This window comes from Mchenga conophoros, linkage group LG9 (assembly GCF_057382185.1).
Source record: "Mchenga conophoros isolate Kocher_MC1m ecotype Shallow Benthic linkage group LG9, M_conophoros_male_GT1.1, whole genome shotgun sequence".
Taxonomy (NCBI): Eukaryota; Metazoa; Chordata; class Actinopteri; order Cichliformes; family Cichlidae; genus Mchenga; species Mchenga conophoros.
In genome coordinates this window covers 28,096,183-28,117,338 of record NC_140534.1, presented here as the reverse complement: position 1 = coordinate 28,117,338, position 21,156 = coordinate 28,096,183, and the positions used below count along the sequence as shown (strand labels likewise).

General features: G+C 39.9%; 1 protein-coding gene across 7 annotated transcripts; it reads right to left on the bottom strand.

Moving 5' to 3' along the window:
- Positions 1-704: 704 nt before the first annotated feature.
- On the bottom strand, positions 705-20,083 carry ppp1r16a (protein phosphatase 1, regulatory subunit 16A). Of its 7 annotated transcripts, none has more exons than XM_085287352.1 (13): positions 19,905-20,076; positions 18,013-18,067; positions 17,794-17,894; positions 10,055-11,094; positions 9,424-9,494; positions 5,838-5,983; positions 5,467-5,570; positions 5,142-5,266; positions 4,699-4,824; positions 4,532-4,607; positions 4,322-4,451; positions 4,054-4,216; positions 705-3,938 (listed from the first exon to the last, which is right to left on the bottom strand). In XM_085287352.1, exons 4-13 carry the CDS (start codon positions 10,299-10,301, stop codon positions 3,411-3,413), a joined length of 1,716 nt encoding a protein of 571 aa, XP_085143478.1. In that variant the 5' UTR covers positions 10,302-11,094; positions 17,794-17,894; positions 18,013-18,067; positions 19,905-20,076; the 3' UTR covers positions 705-3,410. The 7 variants fall into 7 exon arrangements, with proteins under 7 accessions (XP_085143478.1, XP_085143483.1, XP_085143480.1 ...); XM_085287357.1 differs by having other exon boundaries at positions 10,055-10,722; XM_085287354.1 differs by lacking the exon at positions 17,794-17,894.
- Between the last annotated feature and the right edge of the window lie 1,073 nt (positions 20,084-21,156).

Below are 21,156 nucleotides of genomic sequence, written 5' to 3'. Positions count from 1 at the left end.
GACATTAAGTGCAATAGCAACAGCTAACATATAGAAAAATAGACTTCTAAAGAGGGTTTGGGGCAAGAGTTTTGAAAGTTTTCCTCTTTTTTTTTTTTAACACTGGAAACTGGCTGCTTTTTCAGTCATCTTGAGTCCAGTCCTTGTACCTTCACATTTTCAGAAGAATGTGTTTGTTTGTTGACCAACTTAACACTGACCTACAAATCATTCAACTCTGAAAACGGCACCTAAGTCAAGGCATGAAACAATGTTGTGTCTACACATCACACAACTTAACAAAGAACCCATTTTAAATTGTATCTTTAGGCTCTTTGTGACTAACAGCTGTCACAAAACTCATCATTTGTTACATCAAAATATGAAATGCCAAAGATAACAGTTTGAAAGGCATAAAACTGTACCAAGAAGGTCATTTTCAAAGAGCTCTTAGTTGAAAACTTGGCATCTTTCAGTATGGTGTGTGGCATGCCCTTAAAAAAATCTGATGGAGTAACACAAAAGAAGGTGCAGGTCTAAAGACTACAGCAGAAGAGCGTCTGATAGTCAGGTCTTTAAGAAACAGGGGAAACAAATCCAGCAAAGACCTGACGGAGGACCTGAGAGATGCATTGCCCCTTCAATTGATACATCTGCTGTTCACTCAAGCCTCATCAGAAATGGTGTCAGTGGAAGAGCTGCTGTTAGGAAGCCATTATTGAGTAAGGAAAACATAGAGAAAAGGCTGAGGTATGCCAAATTACACAAGACACAGACTGAAATCAGTAGCAACAGGTTTTATGGAGTGATGAATCCAAATTTGAAACACAGGGACAATAGTGAGTGTCTACAGTCGACTCTAAAACATGGTGGAGCCGTGTTGAAGTAGTGTGGGCTCATCTTGACAGGAAACCAAAGGCAGCCAACATCCAAAGAAGAGCTTTAAATGTCCTTCAAGAAGCCTGGAGAAGTACTCCTGAAGACTACTTAAAGAAACTACAAGACAGCTTCCATTAGAGAGCGCAGACTGTGTTGAATAAATTGTGGTCATTATCAAATATTGATTTTCAAAGTTCTTAGAACTATATTCATTCTTTTGCTTTGTATACTGTATTTTGGTTTATGTTATTGGACTGTGGCACGAAGGTATGGGTTAATAATTTGCATCCACGACACATCACTGTGTTGTCTTTTCATGCGAAAGGAACTACAGTACCAGAGAAAAACCACCTAGAATGCAAAGAATGCAGAGGAAATTAATGCAATGTCAAATAAAATTCATTTCTCACATGGAAATTTCCTTCCTTTGCATGTCATTTGTTTTAATCAGAGACAGAGAGGTGTGTGAATGCGTATCTGTAGGACAGTGTGAGACCCCCCCGATGGCTTGGAAAGAGTTTGGGAAAGACATTTGATATCCCAAACTAAAACAGTTCACACACAAGCATGTGATGCCCTGGTGACTTTCATGTGCATTTTGTCAGACTGTAAGTGCATCATCTGTTCCAACTTTACCTCAACGTTAAATGACAGATCAACATCACATACCTTATGTTGTGCAACAGCTATATAATTACTATAAGAGAGACTTACAGGCTTGGTCCTTGTAACTCAGTGGTGCTGGCTCACAGTCAAAACAAGTCTGAACATAAGCAGCTTCCAATTTTAACACACTCCCTCCCCATAAGGGTAACTGTTACTGAGGCCTTATACAACATAAAGATCTGTGCGCATATGTTTATGTGTGTGGATGAAGGTAATTCTGGTGCACCACAATGTTAAACCACCTAAATAAGCTGTCATTGTGTATTAACTGCTGCTCTGGAAGATGGCTCGGAACAGACTGTGTCATTCGAGATGTGCGGAAAGTCAGAGAGTGACTGATCTGAGCTAAGAGGACGACAAAAGGGGGAATGAGGGCAAGTAAAAAACATTCAGCTGATCATTTTTACCACAAGAGGGAGCTGTCATCAACATGAAACAAACAAGACAGACTGGGGATATGTTCAGCTTTTTTTGAACCAACTATAAGGCAATAACCTGATCAAATCTGTGCCTCAAATCACACACTTAAAAATGTAAGTTGGAATAAAATAAAATATTTTAAACCCATTATCTGATCCCCTCCCTGTAAGCATCCCAGTCATAACATCCAGATACATTCATTAAGAGTTCTTGCATATTAAAAAATATATACAAAAATCATTTGTGAAAACATGTTTTTATGTTTTGTTTTTCTAAACAGGGATCAGTAAAAATCACTAACAAAACTGAAATGCAATACAGAAAAAGAGTGCATTGAGAGTACATCAAGTCCATGTCAGACCGATTATGTAATAATCCCACTGCTCACAAAATTTAAACGTGGGACTTCGTGCAAGCATTGCAACCTTTTTTTAAATAAGACATTTAATGAAGGCACCAACCTCTGTTAAACAATCGTGACACGTTTGCTCAGTTTGACAAGAAAACTAAACAGACTCTTTGACAGTTCGGTTAACACAAACATCATAATTTTCTTTTTATAAATTGTCTCCGGATCAGGAAGAATAAATAATATGATTACATTCTGAGGGTAGAAAAATAGAAATACTGACAGAAAAATAGGAATCTGATAGATGATGATGATGATGATGATGATGATGATGATGATGACGACGACGACAGGCTGAGCTAAATTTCCCCACAGTAGAGACAAATGGTTCATTAGCAAATTGCACCATTTCAAATTTTGTGCACTTGAAAGCAACAAGAGAAAAAATTTTCAGTCCAAAGTAGAGAAAAAAATAAATCAAGCAAGGAAACGGTCCATCTTCATTAAATATAAATTCAGAATATTGATTAAACCAATCATGATCAATCCCCCATAAAGAAACAAACCTCTTTCACTCTCGTTTACAATATAAATGTACGCTAATGTAGATCATGTACCTGTCATAGCACTCATTAAGAAGAAAAGAAAAAAAAAGAACCTCATTGATTTAAAACAAATCAACTGCAATTCAGTCTTCTGCCTTATCTAGAAAACTTCACATGATTCTATGGCTTTCAGCCAGTCTAATTGTGTATTTAAGAGATGAGTAATGTAATGCCCCAAGAAATGGAGTGGGGGAGCTGTCTGCTTCTAACTGCAAGACTACAATCTGGAGTTCTCCTGTAGGTGAAGCAGGAGGGAAAGCTAGGACCTGCTAAAGGTGTGAAATGTGCAACAGAAATGAGAAAGCTAATCAAAGGAGGAATAATCACAGATTGCACTTTAGTTCACTTGGAAATGCAAAGCAGATTGATCCATCATTGGCATGTAGCCTTAACCTAAAGAGTCTCCAGTGATTCACTTAAAGCATGTCTGTTTTAACAGGGTTTTTTGCCACTTTTTGCCACCAGCTTTTGAACTTTATAGGCAGCATATTTGTCTGATTGCATGATTCTTTCTACATGAGTCCACAGCAAGGCTCCTTATTGTCGGACTGCTCTTCCTCAGGGGCTCGGAGTTTCAGAAGTGGAGGATCTCCACTGGCTGGGGTGAAGTACACCTGACTGGGGGAGACTGCCTCGGCGGCAGGCGTCATTTCAGGATCTGGCTGAGCCTGAATGGCTGTCACCTCAGCTGCTGCAACGGAGGGCTCCTCCTCAACGGGCGAGGGCAGCGGTGGTGCAGGTGCTTGGTATTTATTGAGCTTAGCAGCTGCCCGCTGGCGTTTCAGGTCAGCCAAGGTGTGGTGTGATTTCTCCCGAGTCATATTGTCTGCCCCCTCGCCCTCTGCAGACCCCACTCCAGACGCAGAGCCGAGCTGGTAGGAGGCGCTACGCTCCATGATTCCTCCCCCACTCCACTGCTCTCCAGGTACAGAAGATGCCAGAGAAACAGAGGTCTCTCCATTCCCTAGGCTGGGCATAATTTTCCTGTCTGCAGCCTCCAGTTCTTCCAAATGTGATGTTGCTGCACCTCGAGTAGCAACCTAAAACACGAGGGGGGGGGGGAGACAAACAAACAAACAAAAAAACCATTTACACTGTTTGTAATGGTCACAAAAACAGTAATGAGAAACATTTTCCAAACAAAACCTCCATCACCATGGTGGCATGCTGGTGCAACTCATTGTCGGTCTGTCTGTCCTCATCGTCGTCCTGCGGCTCGGGCTGTCGACCGCGCTCCTGCCACACCATGGCCTCTTTGTGGTGCTCCCGGCGGTAGAGACTGGAGCGCTCGTTCACGCTGACGCGACGCACCACTTTACTGCACATAGAAATGAGAGACAGGAGGGGAAGCAGTAAAACAATGATCCATTTCAACTTCGGTGTATGCTTTTCCCCCTCTGGTTCCACTGAGCTCCACGCTCACCCTCTGCTTCCTGTGCTAGATGCTCGTCTTTGCAGTGTGCCTTTCTGCCTGTCCTGGCTCTTCATGATGGCATCATGTTTGTGCTTCAAGTCCATCAGTTTGGCTCTGACTTCCTCATCAACACATAAATCTGAAAGGCAAAAGTGTCTCTCATGAATAAGCTTGATAAAAAAGGCAGAAACAGCAGCAACAACAATACTCTAGTTTCACCTAGTGGTGTCTCCTCTAAGACGGACTTTGCATTTAGATTGGCTCCGTGTGCCACCAGCAGTTCCACCATCTGCATCTATGGAACAAAAAAAAACAACAAAAAACAAAACACTATGAATGAGTCATTTCAGAAAACTAGTTGCTTTAGGCATGACAGCAGTATGAACCTGTCCCCAGCAGGAGGCAGCATGCAGTGGAGTCCACCCATCAGAGTCCTTCACATCCACCTGAGCCTTGTTCTCTAGTAACAGCTCAGCCACAGACATATAGCCGTTAGCAGATACGATATGGAGCTAAAGGAATAAAGAAAATGAACTGCACGTCAGTAAAGAACAATATTTCACAAGAAAATAAAATTAACAAAATTTTCCCAATTCTCTGAACCTTTATATTATTATTACATTGGCTGAATGTTACAGAAATGGTTGGTAAAACATTACAAAGAATGCAGGAAACCTGTGCAACCTGTTAACAGTCAGGGAATTATTGCATTTATATTCAGATGTTTTTAAAATATCTAGCTTTACAGCATTGGATATAGATTTGAACTCTGAGCTGACAAATCTTAAGTGCACAACACAGTTCATGTGCATGCGTCCTTGTGTCTCACCAGAGTTGCTCCATTATCATCTTGTGCGTTTAAATCTGCTCCGCTCTGAGCCAGAGCCCGAATGTCAGCCAGCATAGCCGCCTCTTTAGCCCCTCTGCATTCATCTATACGGTCCTGAGTTATCCCTTCACAAAACAACACACACAGGGACAGGATTGAAAAGATCACTTGGACTTATTTTCTTCCTACTTTGGAACTGCACATAAATGTTGGCCGTCTGATTTCAAATGTGATACATGACAGGTAAGTTAAGCTTGATCATGCCTCTTTTTCCCCAACCTGTCAAAGGCAGGAAGGTGAATCTGTGCACAAACTTCTCACTGACCCTGTTCAGCCATAACCATCTCCAGCAGCTCAAGGGTAGCCTCGTCCTCACAGATGTCATAAGGCATGTTGCCATCCGCATTGACAGCCAGCAGATCGGCCCCACTGAAAGCACACATATCCATATTCAAAAAGACCTGAGTTAGCAGCTTTGCATATTAGGGTGTGTCACTCTAAGTGTTTTCATTTGCATTGGGTTCAGAAATTGCTTTCTCTTCCCAAGAAGGCTCTAAGTCTCAATTGTGGCTTAGCAAATAACATCCACTGAGGTTGAAACGAAAAAAAAGCACATTATAAACAAAACATATTAGCTTCGAAATTTAAACATTTTGTGAGAGAAACAGAAAAGTTATGATGTGAGGCAGCACTCACCCCTGAATCAGGAGCTGCACCAGACCAGTGTGTCCACAGGTGGCAGCAGCGTGCAGAGGGGTCCACAACTCACTGTCACAAGCATTCACATTGGCACCAGCGTCTAGCAGACACTGCACTATCTCCACAAAATCATCAATGCAGCACTGAGAACAGACAACAGATACAATTGGGCCCATAAGTTTTTGGACAATGACAGATTCTTTTTTAATACTGTGCTTTTGCCTGTGTGCTATGGGCTCAAAATGTGGTCATAAATATTTTGTACTTGTAAATCAGTTTTGTACTTGTAAAAAAAGATTTGTGCGTGCGTAAAAAAAAGATTTGTGTGTGGACTTAGCCAAAAAACCCCTGCAAGTTACAACTACGAATTTTGACCCTATTTTTCTTCCTTTCATCTGATTGGTGAATGTCATGTCAATCACAAATGTAACAATCCAATCAGAGAACAGATGGGTTTGGATGTCGGAGGGGCGCTTTTTTTGAACTGCAGGTCTTTGAAGGGAATAAATGCCCTTTTACGTGCCAACCCAGCGTTTTCCTTCATCACCACGAAGGAAAACAGTCTGTGGTCGTCAGAGTTTGGTGATTTTTGTGTCACAGGACTACGTGTTTAATACAGGGACTTCCACAGCCTTTTCAACAGCACTGCGGACGTGGGGGGCAGTGTTTTGGAAATGACAGTCTTCATCACAAAGCTTTCTTCGTTATGAATTAGCATACATGTTTTTATTGAACATTTGAAGAACTAGCAAAAAAACCAGAAACTCTTGTAGTTCACATAAAGTCAGCGATAAAAACAACAAGGAGCAGGTGCATCTAGTACAGGTAGAGCTGCTGCAAAAACCCACAGAGCCCAGCAGCCAGCAACAAATTCTGGATCCTTTGCTTTTAGTTAGCAATTAGCATTAGCAGCACATCCTGCGTCCGATGTGAAGGGACTTTTATGCTGCGCGCTGTGACTCACAGCAATGGTCCCGGGTCAGCCCTGATGTTGTATTAAACTAATCCTAAAGTAATAATGGTATTTCTAACCACTGATATACCACAACTTTATCCTTTCAACAGCTGCTGAAAGTAAGGGGACCTAACTGCTATTGGATATTTATATAGAGAATACCCTTCAAGGACCTGCAGTTCAAAAAAGTGCCCCTCCAACAGCCAAACCCATCTGTTCTCTGATTGGATTGTTTAATTTGTGATTGACATGACATTGACCAATCAGCTTAAAGGAAGAAAAATAGGGTCAAAATTCGTATTTGTAACTTGCAGGGTTTTCTTTGGGCTAAGTCCACACACAACTTTTTTTTTTTTTTTTTTTAAAAAAAAAAAACACACACACACACACACACACAAATCTTTTTTACACACACACAAATCTTTTTTACACACGCACAAATCTTTTTTACACACGCACAAATCTTTTTTACACACGCACAAATCTTTTTTACAAGTACAAAACTGATTTACAAGTACAAAATATTTATGACCACATTTTGAGCCCATAGTGTGCAACTTTAAACATGATGTAATTGAAGTGCAAAATTTCCATTTGAATCCACTGGATGTAATCAAAGTACTGTAATAACCATTTAGGAAATACAGCTATTTTATATATTCCATGTTTGTAAATCTCAAAAGGTAATTGGACAAACCAACGTAAATGTTTTAAATGTAAGGATTGTTTTCAACACTTTGGTATAAACCGTTTGCAGTCACTGACTCCCTAAAGTCTAGACCCCAAGGACATCACCAAATTCTGTTCTTCCGCTGAGATGCTTCAGTCGCTGCTTGTTTGTGAGACTCTGTGCCTTCAGTTTAGTATTTAATAACTGAAAACATGCTCGGTTTGAGATTAGCTGACTGACATGGCGATTGAAGAATGTCTCATGTCTTTGCCTTGAGAAACTCTTTGGATGCTTTTGCAGTTTCCTTTGACCCATTATCCATTAACACTGTGTTTCTGATCAGTTTGCAGCATTTCACTGAATGTGAGCAGAAAGTATAGCCCTGTACACTTCACAGTTCATCCTGCCATCCTATCACCAATCGCATCATCAATAAACACTAGTGGCCTGTGGCACCCATACATGCCCATACCATGACACTGCTCCTACCAAGTTTGATAGATAGTGTGGTATGCTTTGGTTCATCTTGTTGTTTCTCTCATTTACCACACTTTTCTGTTCCCATCACTCTGGCATAAATTCATAATGGTTTCATCTGTACAAAGCTTTTGTTTCCAGAACTGTGCAGGCTCTTTTAGAGGTTTTCTGTCAAAGTCTAATCTGATTATCTTGTTCTTGAGTGTAACCAGTGGTTTGTTCCTTTTGGTAAAGCCTCTGTATTTACATTTATAAAGGCGTCTCTTACTTGCAGACCTTGAGAGCGATTGAGTGTGTTCTTGACTTAGTCAGATGTTGTGAAATTGTTTTTCTCAATCACAGAAATAATTATGTCATAATGCACCTTAGCTGTTTTCTGGGGTCTTTAAGGACTTTTGATTTTGCTGACATGACCAGAGCATTCCTTCTTTTTAAGAATTAACAAGATTCCTGATTTGGACCCTCCTCAAGTTTTTCCTCTACTTATGGTAGGTTTGTGCGGATTTTCAGCCTAATGATGGTCTCCCTCACTTACAACAACATCTCTTTGAACATCATTTTAGGAGTTCCAGTGAGAAAATCCCAAATGGAACTATTCTTCTGCTTAATATGTCATGGAAACTGCCTGTCAGTCAATTTTCTAATTAACTTGAAGCCTCTGAAAATTGTCGACCGTTTATTAAAAACGGATGAAATAAACTTGAGGGAAAAAATATGATGTTAGAAAACGAGTACAAACAGAGATAGAAAAATCTAAACATTAGTATTAATGTCAACTAAAGCACTGGATAAAGAAAAGAATTTACATGTACTCAGCCCTCTGTGTAAACACTACATTTTCCAAGGGAAACGGCAAAGCAAACCGCTCTTGTAAAGAGTTCTCTGTGCTAACAAACAGTCCTCTCAGGAGTGTGTAGTAGTGCGTGTATGTGTAAACATAAGGAGAAATTAAAAAGGGGTGAGAAAATCGCAAGGATTTAAGGTGTCTTAAGGTGTCAACTAACAAAACACAGCAATATTGTGGTGGTTAAGTGTGACTGAGGTTGCCCAGAAATAGGAATGCAAGAAAAAAAAAACAACCCTTTTTCACCTTTTCCATCTATAATCAGGGTAATAACTACTTTCTTTATGTAAAGTAACCAAGAAAACGTTAAGACATAATAAACACAACTAGCACTTGGTGAGCTCAAAACTGTGACCACACACAAACAAACATAAACACAGACACAGAACAGAACTGGCCTAAATGTTGACAGTGGTATATGTGCAACATGTGGTTTTACCGGCCGTAACAAAATCATGCCGCGTAAGCAGAACTGCTTTGTGTTTAACTCAGTAATGTTGATGACAATTTAGCATTTGATTAGTGCAAAGGCAGAACTAGGTAAGTGAGAGGAGGCATCTGAGTTTGTACAACTGGCAGTGTTAACAGTGAACAGTGGTTGACTGGTGGCGGCTCCTGGAGCTAAATGCATGTGTACCTGATGCAGAGCAGTCAGTCCATCCTCATTGACCAGATCGGGGTTGATTCCGCTGTTAAGCATCTCCCTCACTAGCACAAAAGAAAAAAAAAGAAAAGAAATTTACAATCATGTATATACAGATTATGCATGACCATCAGGGCAGAGTCTTTTCCATAAAAAATACAAACAAACAAAAACAACCTTGCCATTTACCTGCCCTGAACATATACCATCTTGTAAAGATTGTTCTATGTAAAATGTAAAAGGATTTACCACCTTACCAACTAGCTCAGATCCAACAACTTATAATAAAGCTCTTAATACTATTTTTAATCTCTAATATATTCAGTACAATTTTTTCAGTTCCTGTAAGTCATTGGTTTTTACAGTGCAAGAGCTTCTTTCAGCAAATGCCAACAGCTACAGGACAAAGAAGCCTCGGCATTACAGTCAATTCATGGCACACCAATACTTCTGGGGTCTTCCTTCACACGTTTCTGAGATCTGGATCAGTCTTCTACAGGTGTCAATACCCTGGATTAGTATATATTTGCACTTTGATGCTCTAAAATCACTGAGTTTAAGCTGAAGCATTTGAAAAAAAAATTGTTTTCTGATTATGAACTTTTTGTGCAGTGTGTATACCCACCTTCATCCAGGTCGTTGCGGGAAGCAGCATCAAGCAGGGTGACAGCACTGGGGAATGTCACTTTGGTGGTGCGTGGCTTCTTCTTATCTGCTTTGGCCCTCGACCCTCGTACTGCATCCTTTTCCATCTGTGCCCAAGCCTTCAGCTGCTGAGCGCGGCGCTTCTTGGCATGCTTGAGCCGTTCTGTGGCACTCAGGCGCCCCATGGTTGCCATTTCAGCAAGCAGCTCGCCGTGATCTGCTGCCATGATACCGCACCACCACAGCGGCTCAGCTACTATAGTACTGTTTCTTTCACTTATGTGAGGATATCCTTTAGGGGGTTTCAGCCTTCTTAATTTATCATATGCCTCCTGTCCTTTTTAATAGGGAAGCCAAAGAGGCTACATCAGGGTGGGAGAACACAAAAAGATACTGCAGTTCATCTTTAAAAGTAACTTGAACCACAAAAAACAGCAAAAATTTCAAAAATATGATGGGAAAGAAACTAAGTTGTGCAATCAGGTGACAGATATTTCTGTCTCTTTCCCATCTTTAAAAAACTCTTATCGTGCTAAAGTAAAATAGCAGCAGGAAGGTGTCCAAAACATAATAATCCAAAGGGTAGGTTTCAACCAGCTGTCAGTCCTCCAATCCATTTCTACTTTGGGTAACTTGGCGAATCATCCACTTGGCAAACAGAGAAAACAAAACACAACTATAAAAGGTCAGTCTATCTTAGCTTCTAATCCAAACAGATAGCAATCATGCTTCAGTATATGGTCCAAAGGAGGTGTGGATTTGTGAGAATCCATAGGCAGCAGTGAAAAACAAATCCACAAGGTGGAAAGAACCAAACATACAATGAGAATAAAAAAAAAGGAGTCCTACTTCAGTTACTGACAATAAACAATATTTGACAGAATTAAAATATTTCTGGGTGGTCAAATAACAACATTTCACAACTTCCTGTTGATAGTGTTGGTGCACTTTTTGGTAAATCTTCAAAAGATGTGATCTAGGTATAACGTGTTCACCAACTTGAATGACATTGTCTTCAGCCTGTGGGTCAGGGAGAGAGAAGGAAAAACTGCAGTGAGACAAAATGTCAGGGCTATGTTACAGTATAATGACAACATACTGCTCTCTTAATCCTGTTATCTTTAACCCCTGAGCTCCTCTCCCCTACTCCCTCCTCTCCCACTCCTCTCCTGAAGGAAACTTGAGAGGGTGGGATGCTTTTCATTAATGACTGACACACCCTGCAGCCCAGCACACACATTACATGTGTTACAGGGTATTCACACGGTGAGAGTGAGTGATGGATGTTGTGGCAATGCAGTTAAGTAACAAGTATGTGACCTGTTATGGTGCAAGTTCCCACCCCTGACAACCCTGGTCAGTGAGATCCCTCTCATTGGCTTTCGTTCACTTCCAAGTAGAGATACGCGGCTCACACACTCGGCTCTTTCCAGGCTGTTCATTTATTATTTAGGCCTGGGCCAGTGAGCGCTGAGAGGAAGGTCAACTAGAGGCACTCAGTGAGATAGAGAGAGTGACTGATAAGACTGTAGTCCCAGGACACAGCTACTGCAACATTGTACCAATGACAAAAAAAAAAAAAAAAAAGCTGGGAGAACATACCGGTCCATAAATCAGCAAGATTAGAGGGCAATCAAGTGTAGAATCATTAGACATAACAATTACAGTGGTCCTCTTGGACTTTCACCTCATTATTAAAAACACTGTTGGATTCTTAGTTGTATTAAACACAAATAGTCCTTTGTTACAAACTAAGTGCAGATACCTATATCTTAAAGCCTTGTGTGCAATATGATATAACATACAAAGAACTATAATTGTGCTTTTTAAATAGGGTTTTGCCCTGCCATTTGAAAGACTAATAGTTCTTGCCTTGGGGACAGGCAAGAACTATTAATATTCTGTGTATACCTACTATTTTCAGGATACCTAACCCTTCACCCTTTGTCACAAGCTACAATGTAAGGATTTCCTTAGTTGAAGGTCACACTCTGACTCTCTCCATGGATTGAAGGCTACTACGCAGATCTGTCTTTTAAATACACAGATTAATACGGACTTGGAATGCACAGGACAGAGATATGTGTAATGAAGGTTAGTTTCAATTAGAATGTACCGACAATTGTACAATATAGCTTTTTAAACTTTCTCCCTCAGAGAAGAAAGCCACAGTATCCAAAAATCAGCACTGTAAAAGTCAAGAGTAAAGTGTAAGTATACGGACTATTAAAGAATAGTCCAATTAGAGTTAGTGGCCTTGGTTATACTGCACTTAACTAATGAAAAGGGGAATAAGTTTTGTGGCATTTTAAGGGGCTTTAAAGGGGAAAAGGATTAGAGAAATCTGGAAAAATCCCTTCAAGAACTTTACTGATGTATTAGTGGGATAATTCCAGACACAATCGGAGAGATCAGTGGGAAAAAAATCTTAAATATGTTGTTTGTTTGTTTTTGTCAGACTCCCAAACCTAGTGTTTTTGACATTTTATCCTGTGCTGTGAATTTTAAAGATATCTTTTCATACTCAAAGCCTATGTTAAATGTTGACACTCAGACATAAACAACAAAGCCATAATATATCACCTGTATATTAAAATACATCCTTTAGTCCACATCTTTCACAAAAATCAGCCACTACTTGATTTGTGCACATCAGAAGTTCATTTCTTCTGAAAAAAAGATGCTTTGATTCTTACTTCACTAACATTTCATGTTTGCTGAGTTTACACAAACAAAGAGTGATAAACTTTTTTTTTTTTTTTATATATGCGATTCACAACAGCGCACATTAAAGAGATGGAATTTGATGATTTGCATTTCTAAAGTGATCAATGTGAGAATCAAGGCTGCCCTCACCGCTCTTTCTGAATAACGTTATCCTACTGACTAAGCAGACAATAAAAGTGTGCCCCATTTGTCCCTGTGACTATAAAACCGGTTTACTGTGTTTCAACCCTCACCATGAAAATATGGGCTCACCTGACCTGCTGGAACTGTGCTGGCCTGCCACTGTTGTGGTGTGTATCTTACATGGTGTATCACTCTGGGATGACAGCATTATTGCGGTTTCTTATATTATTGTGGTTTCTTATACTCATGACCACATTGCTAACAAGTTTTCCACCATATAGTTATCGCTGCAAAGAAGGTGCTGCATCAAAAACCTCCTAGTGTTTGATTTGGTTACAGTTGCCTGCAATGTTTCATGTTTTGTGTGCAAATACTTGGCAACCCAGTGGAAGCAAAACTTGAAAAATGGAAAAAAAAAAAAAGAAAAGAAAAGAAAAGAAAAGAAAATGCAGATGCTTCATCTTCAAAGTAAAGGTTGAGCCAACTGTGTCCATTTACAGTTTGAATCAGACTTTTCTCTGTTTGTTCTAGAGCTCGGAGAATATCTGAAAAATGTTTCTAGACAAGTGCATCACTTAGATTTATTCTACGACCACAGCAATATAATAACAGCCAAATCACAAACAGGTTTTTGCCAACTGGTTGAGGAATACATACTTTTCCCTCGCAACAGGAGGTTGCCAGATTGCTGCAGACAGGTCTCCATGTCTGTGTGTAATTTACGTACTTATTCACTTAAACCTACATGGTCACCATGAATGTCAAACATCCAGAATGGCAGACAAATTGACATCATGCTAATAGTGGTCACATGTCGGCAAAACCTCAATGGGTCATTAGAACAATAGTCTATTCAATATGTCCTCTGTAGTGGGCATTGAATAGTTCTCAGGATGATATCACCACCTCTTGCCTTAGCGTGCTCTTGACAACACCTGAGAATGCTTTATGCAATTTCAAAACAAACTCAGAAAAATCAATTTTAAGAAATATCCATGAACCTATGGATGCAGCCATAGCGTGGTTAATCCATATATATCTTACGCATAAAATCCAGTCATCAAAAACACATGTCACTTAAAACAACCCATCCCTCCAAAAACTGTCATATATGTGGTGTGTTGACTGATTCACAATGGCAGATAATGCACTGAGGAAAATGCAAGAACACTGTTAAAGTTACCCAACTATACTATTAATACCAAACTTAATACTTCCTGAATCCTTTTCAAATTACAGTCTAAAGAAAATATTGGAGATTAGCAATAGGTCACTAAAAGTTACTTTTAGCTTCCCTCTTTTTTCATTACAGCAGATAGCTCCACATGTTTGACTTGGCAGATTGTTGTTTTTCTTCAGATTTCCTCTCTGATGTAACACTGAAGGGATTTATTTCTCCTCCCAGGATCAAACTAGGGATCTTTCACCTGTTAGGAAAATCAGTAAACCATGCCAATATGGAGCCACAGTTTAGTAACTCATGCTATTAACCGGAACTGAAAATAACAGAGAGACAAAAGGAGTCAAAGAGAGAAAGAAGAGATATCCATGTTGGCAAGTCAGACAGACAGACTTGGAGAGGTAGGTAGAACATAGGTAAAGTGATTAGACTACCTTGGGAAGAAGTAACAAACTGTGTCCATGTGAACGCTCGTGCATGCATCTTTTGTACACTATGGGACTTGAACACACAGCAAAATTACACACGAGTAGTGATGGGAGCCATGATACATTGCACACAGGCTAACTTTCTCGCCTGTGAAACTTAACATAGATAATGTCAGAAATTTATTTCTAATTAAAATGTACGATCACACACATAAACACAAACTCTGGCATCAGAGCAATATATTCTGATGTTATGCCGTGGAGTGTTAAGTTTAGCAAACATGTAAGACATCCTCTCATACTAAGGTCTAATGAAGCGCATTTATTTGTTTGTTTAACCAACAGCGCCAGAGTTCCAGGTTTACATTAATGTCCCAAGCCTAATGGGTTTTTTGACCTCCATCACATCTTTTTCCCTAAGAAACTAATCCTGAAACCATTAATAATAAATGTATCCATTTCAAAACCAAGTAGTGTAGCAATGATAACACTTCCTAAATCCTTTCAGCAGGAAACACAGTGACAATTTCTCTTGCCAAGGACCAATTCTGGAAGACACAACATCCTTGTAAATGTTTTTCACTACGCAAGCTGATCTTGGAGAGTGTAAATAATGTTATGTGACAACTGCACTCTGCTCAGGACACTGTGGATTCTCACAGCTACCAGTGCTACCCCTCATTCACCAGATTTTCAGAAAACCTGAACTCTGGGGCCTTGACATTGAGGTCAATGAGATTTGAACTGATCAAGATTTTTTATAAACGCACTTTTGGTATATTTTTAAAAAAAAAAAAATCCCACATTGCCTTCTTCTCGAGTTAGCACATGCAAAAACACGGGCAGCCACACTGCCTGCCAAGGTGACTACAATACCCCATTAGTCTTTTACAGTTAAGGGGTAAAAATTGGGCTGAAGGAGAAATTAAGTTCAACGTCGCAAGTAATTCTGTGTTAGCCCATCATCAACGAAACAATGCGAGCACCTGATTCAATCACAATGTACACAAAAGTATTTGCTGTGAGTGTGAACACCGCTAACTTGTGGCTACACACTGACGCAAAAAACAGTATGTGTCAAAATCAGCCACTTCCACTCTGGATCTTGTCTCTTTAAATCATATACTGTCCAGTTTTGTTTTGACTCCACTTTAACCATGACCTTTCAGTCCAGTCTTTGCTTTAAAAGTCCCAGTCCCTAAAAGTAGGGAAGTTTATCCCTTTAGAGTATTACTCCGATAGTTCAGTTTTAGCCAAACAAACTACAAGTCATGTTGCTGTGAAAAAGAGAAAACACGTCTTCAGTATCCTCACAACATGAAAATGCTATCTTACTCAGACAGACCAGCAGCTCAGAAGTGAACTAGAGAAAAAAAACTACAAGATAAACAGTCAGTGGCCCAATACTGTGTTGCCTCTCTGGACATATTAATAGTTTGGTTGTAGTCAATTGTAGACAAGGCATCACCATGTGAGGATATTTCTAAGATAAATATTGAAGCTACAGTATTGTGCAAAAGTCTTGAGCCATGTCTGATTTCTTTAGATTTTGCTTCCAAGGAGTCAGACTTTCTTGTAATTTTTCTTTTCTTTACAATTTCTTGCAAGTGGGCGTGGTCAGCAGTTCTCCAAGCTTTCTGGAGGTATTTCAAAGTTTTTCTTTCACATTTCATTTCACAGGAATGTTTTGTTTGTTAAGCCACTTAACACTGGCCTATGAATCATTCAAGCCTGAAAAAGGACCCTAACTCAAGGAACCAGTGTTGTGTCTACACATAACAGACATTTTCATTTTAAACTGTATCTTAAGGCACATTGTTACTAGCAGTCTTTTACAAAGGCAAATAAATTGTTCCAATTTTTTAAGCTGAATCCAGGAAAAGTAGTTTGGACCAAACAGGCAATTCCCAAAGAGATATTAGCTGAAAACGGTGCATATCTCAGCAATGTGTGCTCTTTTTTTGTAGAGGATAAAAGAAGAAATGGCAGGCTTAAAGACTCTCTACAACACATGAACACTATTGGAAAGTCACATATTTAAGAAATAAGAAAAAAAAGGCAATCAAAGACCTGACACAGGGCCTTTAAGATGCATCTGATCCTTCAGTTGACCAATCTTCTGTTCACCGAGGACTTAACAAATTATAGGACAGTTTGTCTAAGAGAGATCAGACTGTGCTGAAGAATAAAGGTGTTAGAATTGCACAAAATTTGTTTGTTTTTTTTATACTGTATCTCTTGTAGTTTTGCACATTTCAATAAAGAGCTCCAACGACTTCCCATTTTCGTAGAGGGAAAAAAGGAAAGAAATGTAAGCTTTTGCACAGCACTGTATATTTTCAACAGTATACACTAGGATCAAGTGTTCAACAAAGAGCAACCCCTCCCCCGTCCTTTTGTTTTCTTAAGGAAGGATTTTGCTAACTATTCAAAAAGAAATAAGGAGAAAGCGATAAATGAAACTCTGAACACTAAATGAACAATCAATAATAATCTTTAAAAATTTGCTTCAATTTCTCTGCGATGCTGTGATCTTACCTTACCGATGTACTCACTACAAACACTTGATGCACAACAGACCTCAGCCTCATGAGTCTGTTAGTTTTGCTTCTGCTATATAAAGAATGGGGAATTTGTTAGTGGGAAGACTGTGGAAGAACCTTGTGATTCCCAGTGTTGGGCAAAGACGAGACAGGAAACTACACAGGAAAAGACAAATTTTAGCACGGCAGACACCACAGCGCACACTCACACACGCGCTGAAAAATATGACTAACATTTATTATGTTTGGGAAAACGTCCCTTCGTCAATGTGACATTTGTAGTCTTCTGACTAATTTTCCACCTAGTGACCTAACAGGAAGGTCTGTCTACAGCTGCTGACAAATACAACCTTTCACTCAACAGCTAGAATGAATAGAGTACTATGAATACATATACTGGGGCTCAAACTTCACCAGGTGGGTGGGACTGATCAAAACAGAAAATACAGCCTAAACACCCAACCTGAAATCTGGCCACACTTGGTCCTCTGTGCTTCAATCATGGGTTTGTCATCATAAAACAGCACCGGACGGCTCCTGTGTACAGCCTCCAGCCTGGTGAGCTATTTGATTAGAAACAGAGGACCTTACCGACCCATTCATTGAAACAAACATTGCTGAGTCAGTGTAGCTTGATGATTCGGGAATGATCCCGCCTGCAGTCTGAAACAATGCCAAAGTAGCCTAAAATGTGTGCCACATACTCACAAATACTCACTGTTAGAAGGGATAGAGCTGGGAATGGCTTGTCAAATCATGAATCATTATTTCTAATCAAAAAGCCAAGCGTTACCCAAGTGTAGCATCTACACTGCTTCTCTGTGTTTAAAAAAAAAAAAAAAAAAAAAGAAAAAGAAAAAAGAAAAACTTGTTTTAAATTTAACGTATTTTTGGGCTGATGCTTGGACAAAGCAAGACAAACGAAGATGTCACATACCTTGAAATAATTTCCACTTTGGGTACTGATACAGGAAATGTTTGTAGCTGCAGCCCTTGAAGGACGGACAAAATTATAATCACTACAAATGAGAGCGAGGGAGGAGGATCTACAATAAGCCCTGTCATGTGTTAAGGTTTGAGTTGCTCCATGTAATCACTCAGAAATCTCAGTAATTCTATCAAGCAGCCAAGGGTTAGGAGAGACCATGAGAAACAAAAAACACAATGATGAAGGCGAAGATACGTCACACAAAAGAGCCGCTGCTTTTTTGGAAGACAGGATGTGGACAGAGAGAGAAAGAGAGGGTTAAAGGATGTGGAGGAAAGAATGTGAAGGAGATAGAGAAGAATATGAGGAGGAGACAGGAGGGGGAGGAGACAGCCAGACTAGCTTTGACTTTAACTCCTCCGACTGCTTGTAAGTAGGGTCATGTCATGCTGGAGCGGAGGAGGAGAGGCGAAGAAACAAAAAAGAAAACAGGAATCTTTAAACGGAGCCAGGTGACAGAATGAGATGTATCTTTATTATCCCATAATGGGATAATAAAGAAATGCCTCAGTAAGACGAGAGAGAGCCCCAAACCCGACAGAATTACTTTACAGAATTAATCTATTAGTTTAGTGGCGATTGCTACTCTTGCTGTAAAATCACAGTCCGGCCTTTTTATCCATTCTTCCTAAGTCTCTGAAAGCACGTAGCACTGTGTGGGCTGTCACATCGTGTATCAAGGAGCCCTCACACTAATTTTAGTCTATATTGTGAAACCTGCAAATATTTAACTTTACATACCAAGTCAATGTTGTTGAAGAGGCACTTTAAACATAGGCCTGACAAGAACAAATGCCTGAGTTTATTTAGGTTAATAAGTTATTGATGGAGGGTTAAAGTCAAATAGCTGAAGGGCCGTGCTTGATTGTGAATAATAATCCTTTTCTTCCTTAATCCCTTCAGACTTGTGGGTCTGCCCCTGTGCAGTGTGCCTATTTTCACAATAAGCAAATCAATTCTCTTTACAATTCGCTTTTAGCTGAGAAAAGAGATGTTATCATAAGATATCGGAATTTTTCATTATTATTCATTCAGTCATCAACCTGTAATATCATTTGCCAGACTGAGCTTGCTATTTTTATTATTATATTATTATTATTATTATTATTATTATTAACAAAATAGTTGATTAATTCAACTAATGTTAAAGTAATCCAACAAAACCCATTTCAGTAAATGATTGGATCTACTTGACCCTGAACTCTGAGCTGCCGCATGTAAGATAAATGAGTTGTATTTTTTTACGTCATGGTAATTAACTGTATAAGTTGGCACGTCGCCCTTTCACGCTGCTGTGATATATTTAGCTTTTAAAAAAATAAGTTAAACTTAGTCCCAAATCACCTTCACTTTTTCATCACAGTTTGATGAGATCGCTATAGCGCTAAACAACATTAATACAATAATGGAAAGTTTTAACAGCAACAGCAGCGGAAGCTTTAGCTCCTGTCACGGGATTAGCTAACCGACCTAGCGGTTCATAGACAAGCCCAACAGGTGTATTGTCTGCTGACAGGTAATGCAAGCGGCTCTTTCCCCACTTGCTTCATTCGTAGCTCTCATAACGTAGTTGTATCCCACACGCTTGACTTTATAAGTTGAAAAATTGGCAAGCGTACCTGTTGTGCGGCTACCTGTGGTGAAGTCATATTATGCTAACGTTACCTTAGCTTCGCATTAGCTCGCTGCTCACCGACGCTGAACTCGGAGCCGCTGCCCTCAGATAATTAACGTTAACGTCTTGGCGACAACTAAGTTCAGCTTATACACAGTCGTTTGAACCGAGCAGGACGTTCAGATTCATTGTAAAACAATAGAAAAACAAAGTGGCGACATCTTACCTGTTGCGCTGCCTGTCAGCGGTAGGTCCTGGGCGAGCGGTGAAACTGAATCAGCTGCTGTCCGCCGCAGCTCCAGCTTCAGCCAGCCCTCTGGGGAAATGCTTCACCATAACAACCGAACCTGCGCCCTCTCCTCCCGCCGGACAGCCTCCACCAGGGGGCGGCAGGAGACAGGTGATCATCTGCCAAAAAACATGCCCGTATTTAAACTGTTACAAATGACTTGCTGACTCAAACCCCCCCCCAAAAAGAAAAAAACATCCCAATGTGTAAGCAGCAATCAAGTTTTTGACAAAGTGAATTTTATACATCATTTATTTATCCAGGTACAAAAAAAGGTGTGAGATAAAAAATTGTATTTTTTAAAATGAGATCTGGCCAAGAGGGCAGCAGAAATGGCAACAAACATAATGGCTCTATAAATATATTTTAAGTGGATAGATTAATAGATACTTTATTCATCCCCAGGGGGGCATTGACGAATTCCACATACATGCTAGACAGGCCAGGACTGATACAAAAGCAATCACGACACTATGTACTGACTAATAATGAGTTATACTGTAGTGCATCATGTTATATTTAAAAGCTGTACTTTAGCTATTAGCGGTGGCTTGTGGTCAAAGTAGCCATTCATTTTACTTGAATCTCTGCCCTTCCTAACTTTTCCCCTCCATCTATTTTCTTACCACTCTCTTTTTGGGATTTCTGTCCCTCCTCCTGCACTTCTCCAAGACTAGTGCTAAGAACAGCAGTTGTTTGTGACACGAGGGTTTGTTTGTTTTTTGTTTTTTTTACTGGTTGTTGCTGTTGACAGTGTAGCTGCTAACATGCCGGTTAATTTGACTCATTTTGTTGCATTTTTGTTTGTCTTTCTTTTTGCCTCTCAGCTTTTCAGCTCCACCTTTCGTTTCGCTGTCTTTATCAACCACGTCTTCCACAATAAAATCTCTTATACAAGGTGCGCGGGCGCACAGGGAACGCTGGCAGGGGAGGGAACAGTTTGAAATTAAGATATTTGATTGGGCAATCCAGTGTCAATAATGAAAATGCACCAATGGGCTGCTGTAAGTGTTTGAAGGCCCGGTGCACAGCTGCCCTACGACCTGTTGCCTGTATAAACATATCGACCAAAGACAAACAAACAAAGAACAGTTATATTGACCCACCAGGCAAATGCGCGGTATGCCAAATTACCAGTCCAGCCTTGATGATAGACATTCAATAAATACTAACAAACACTAATAGATGC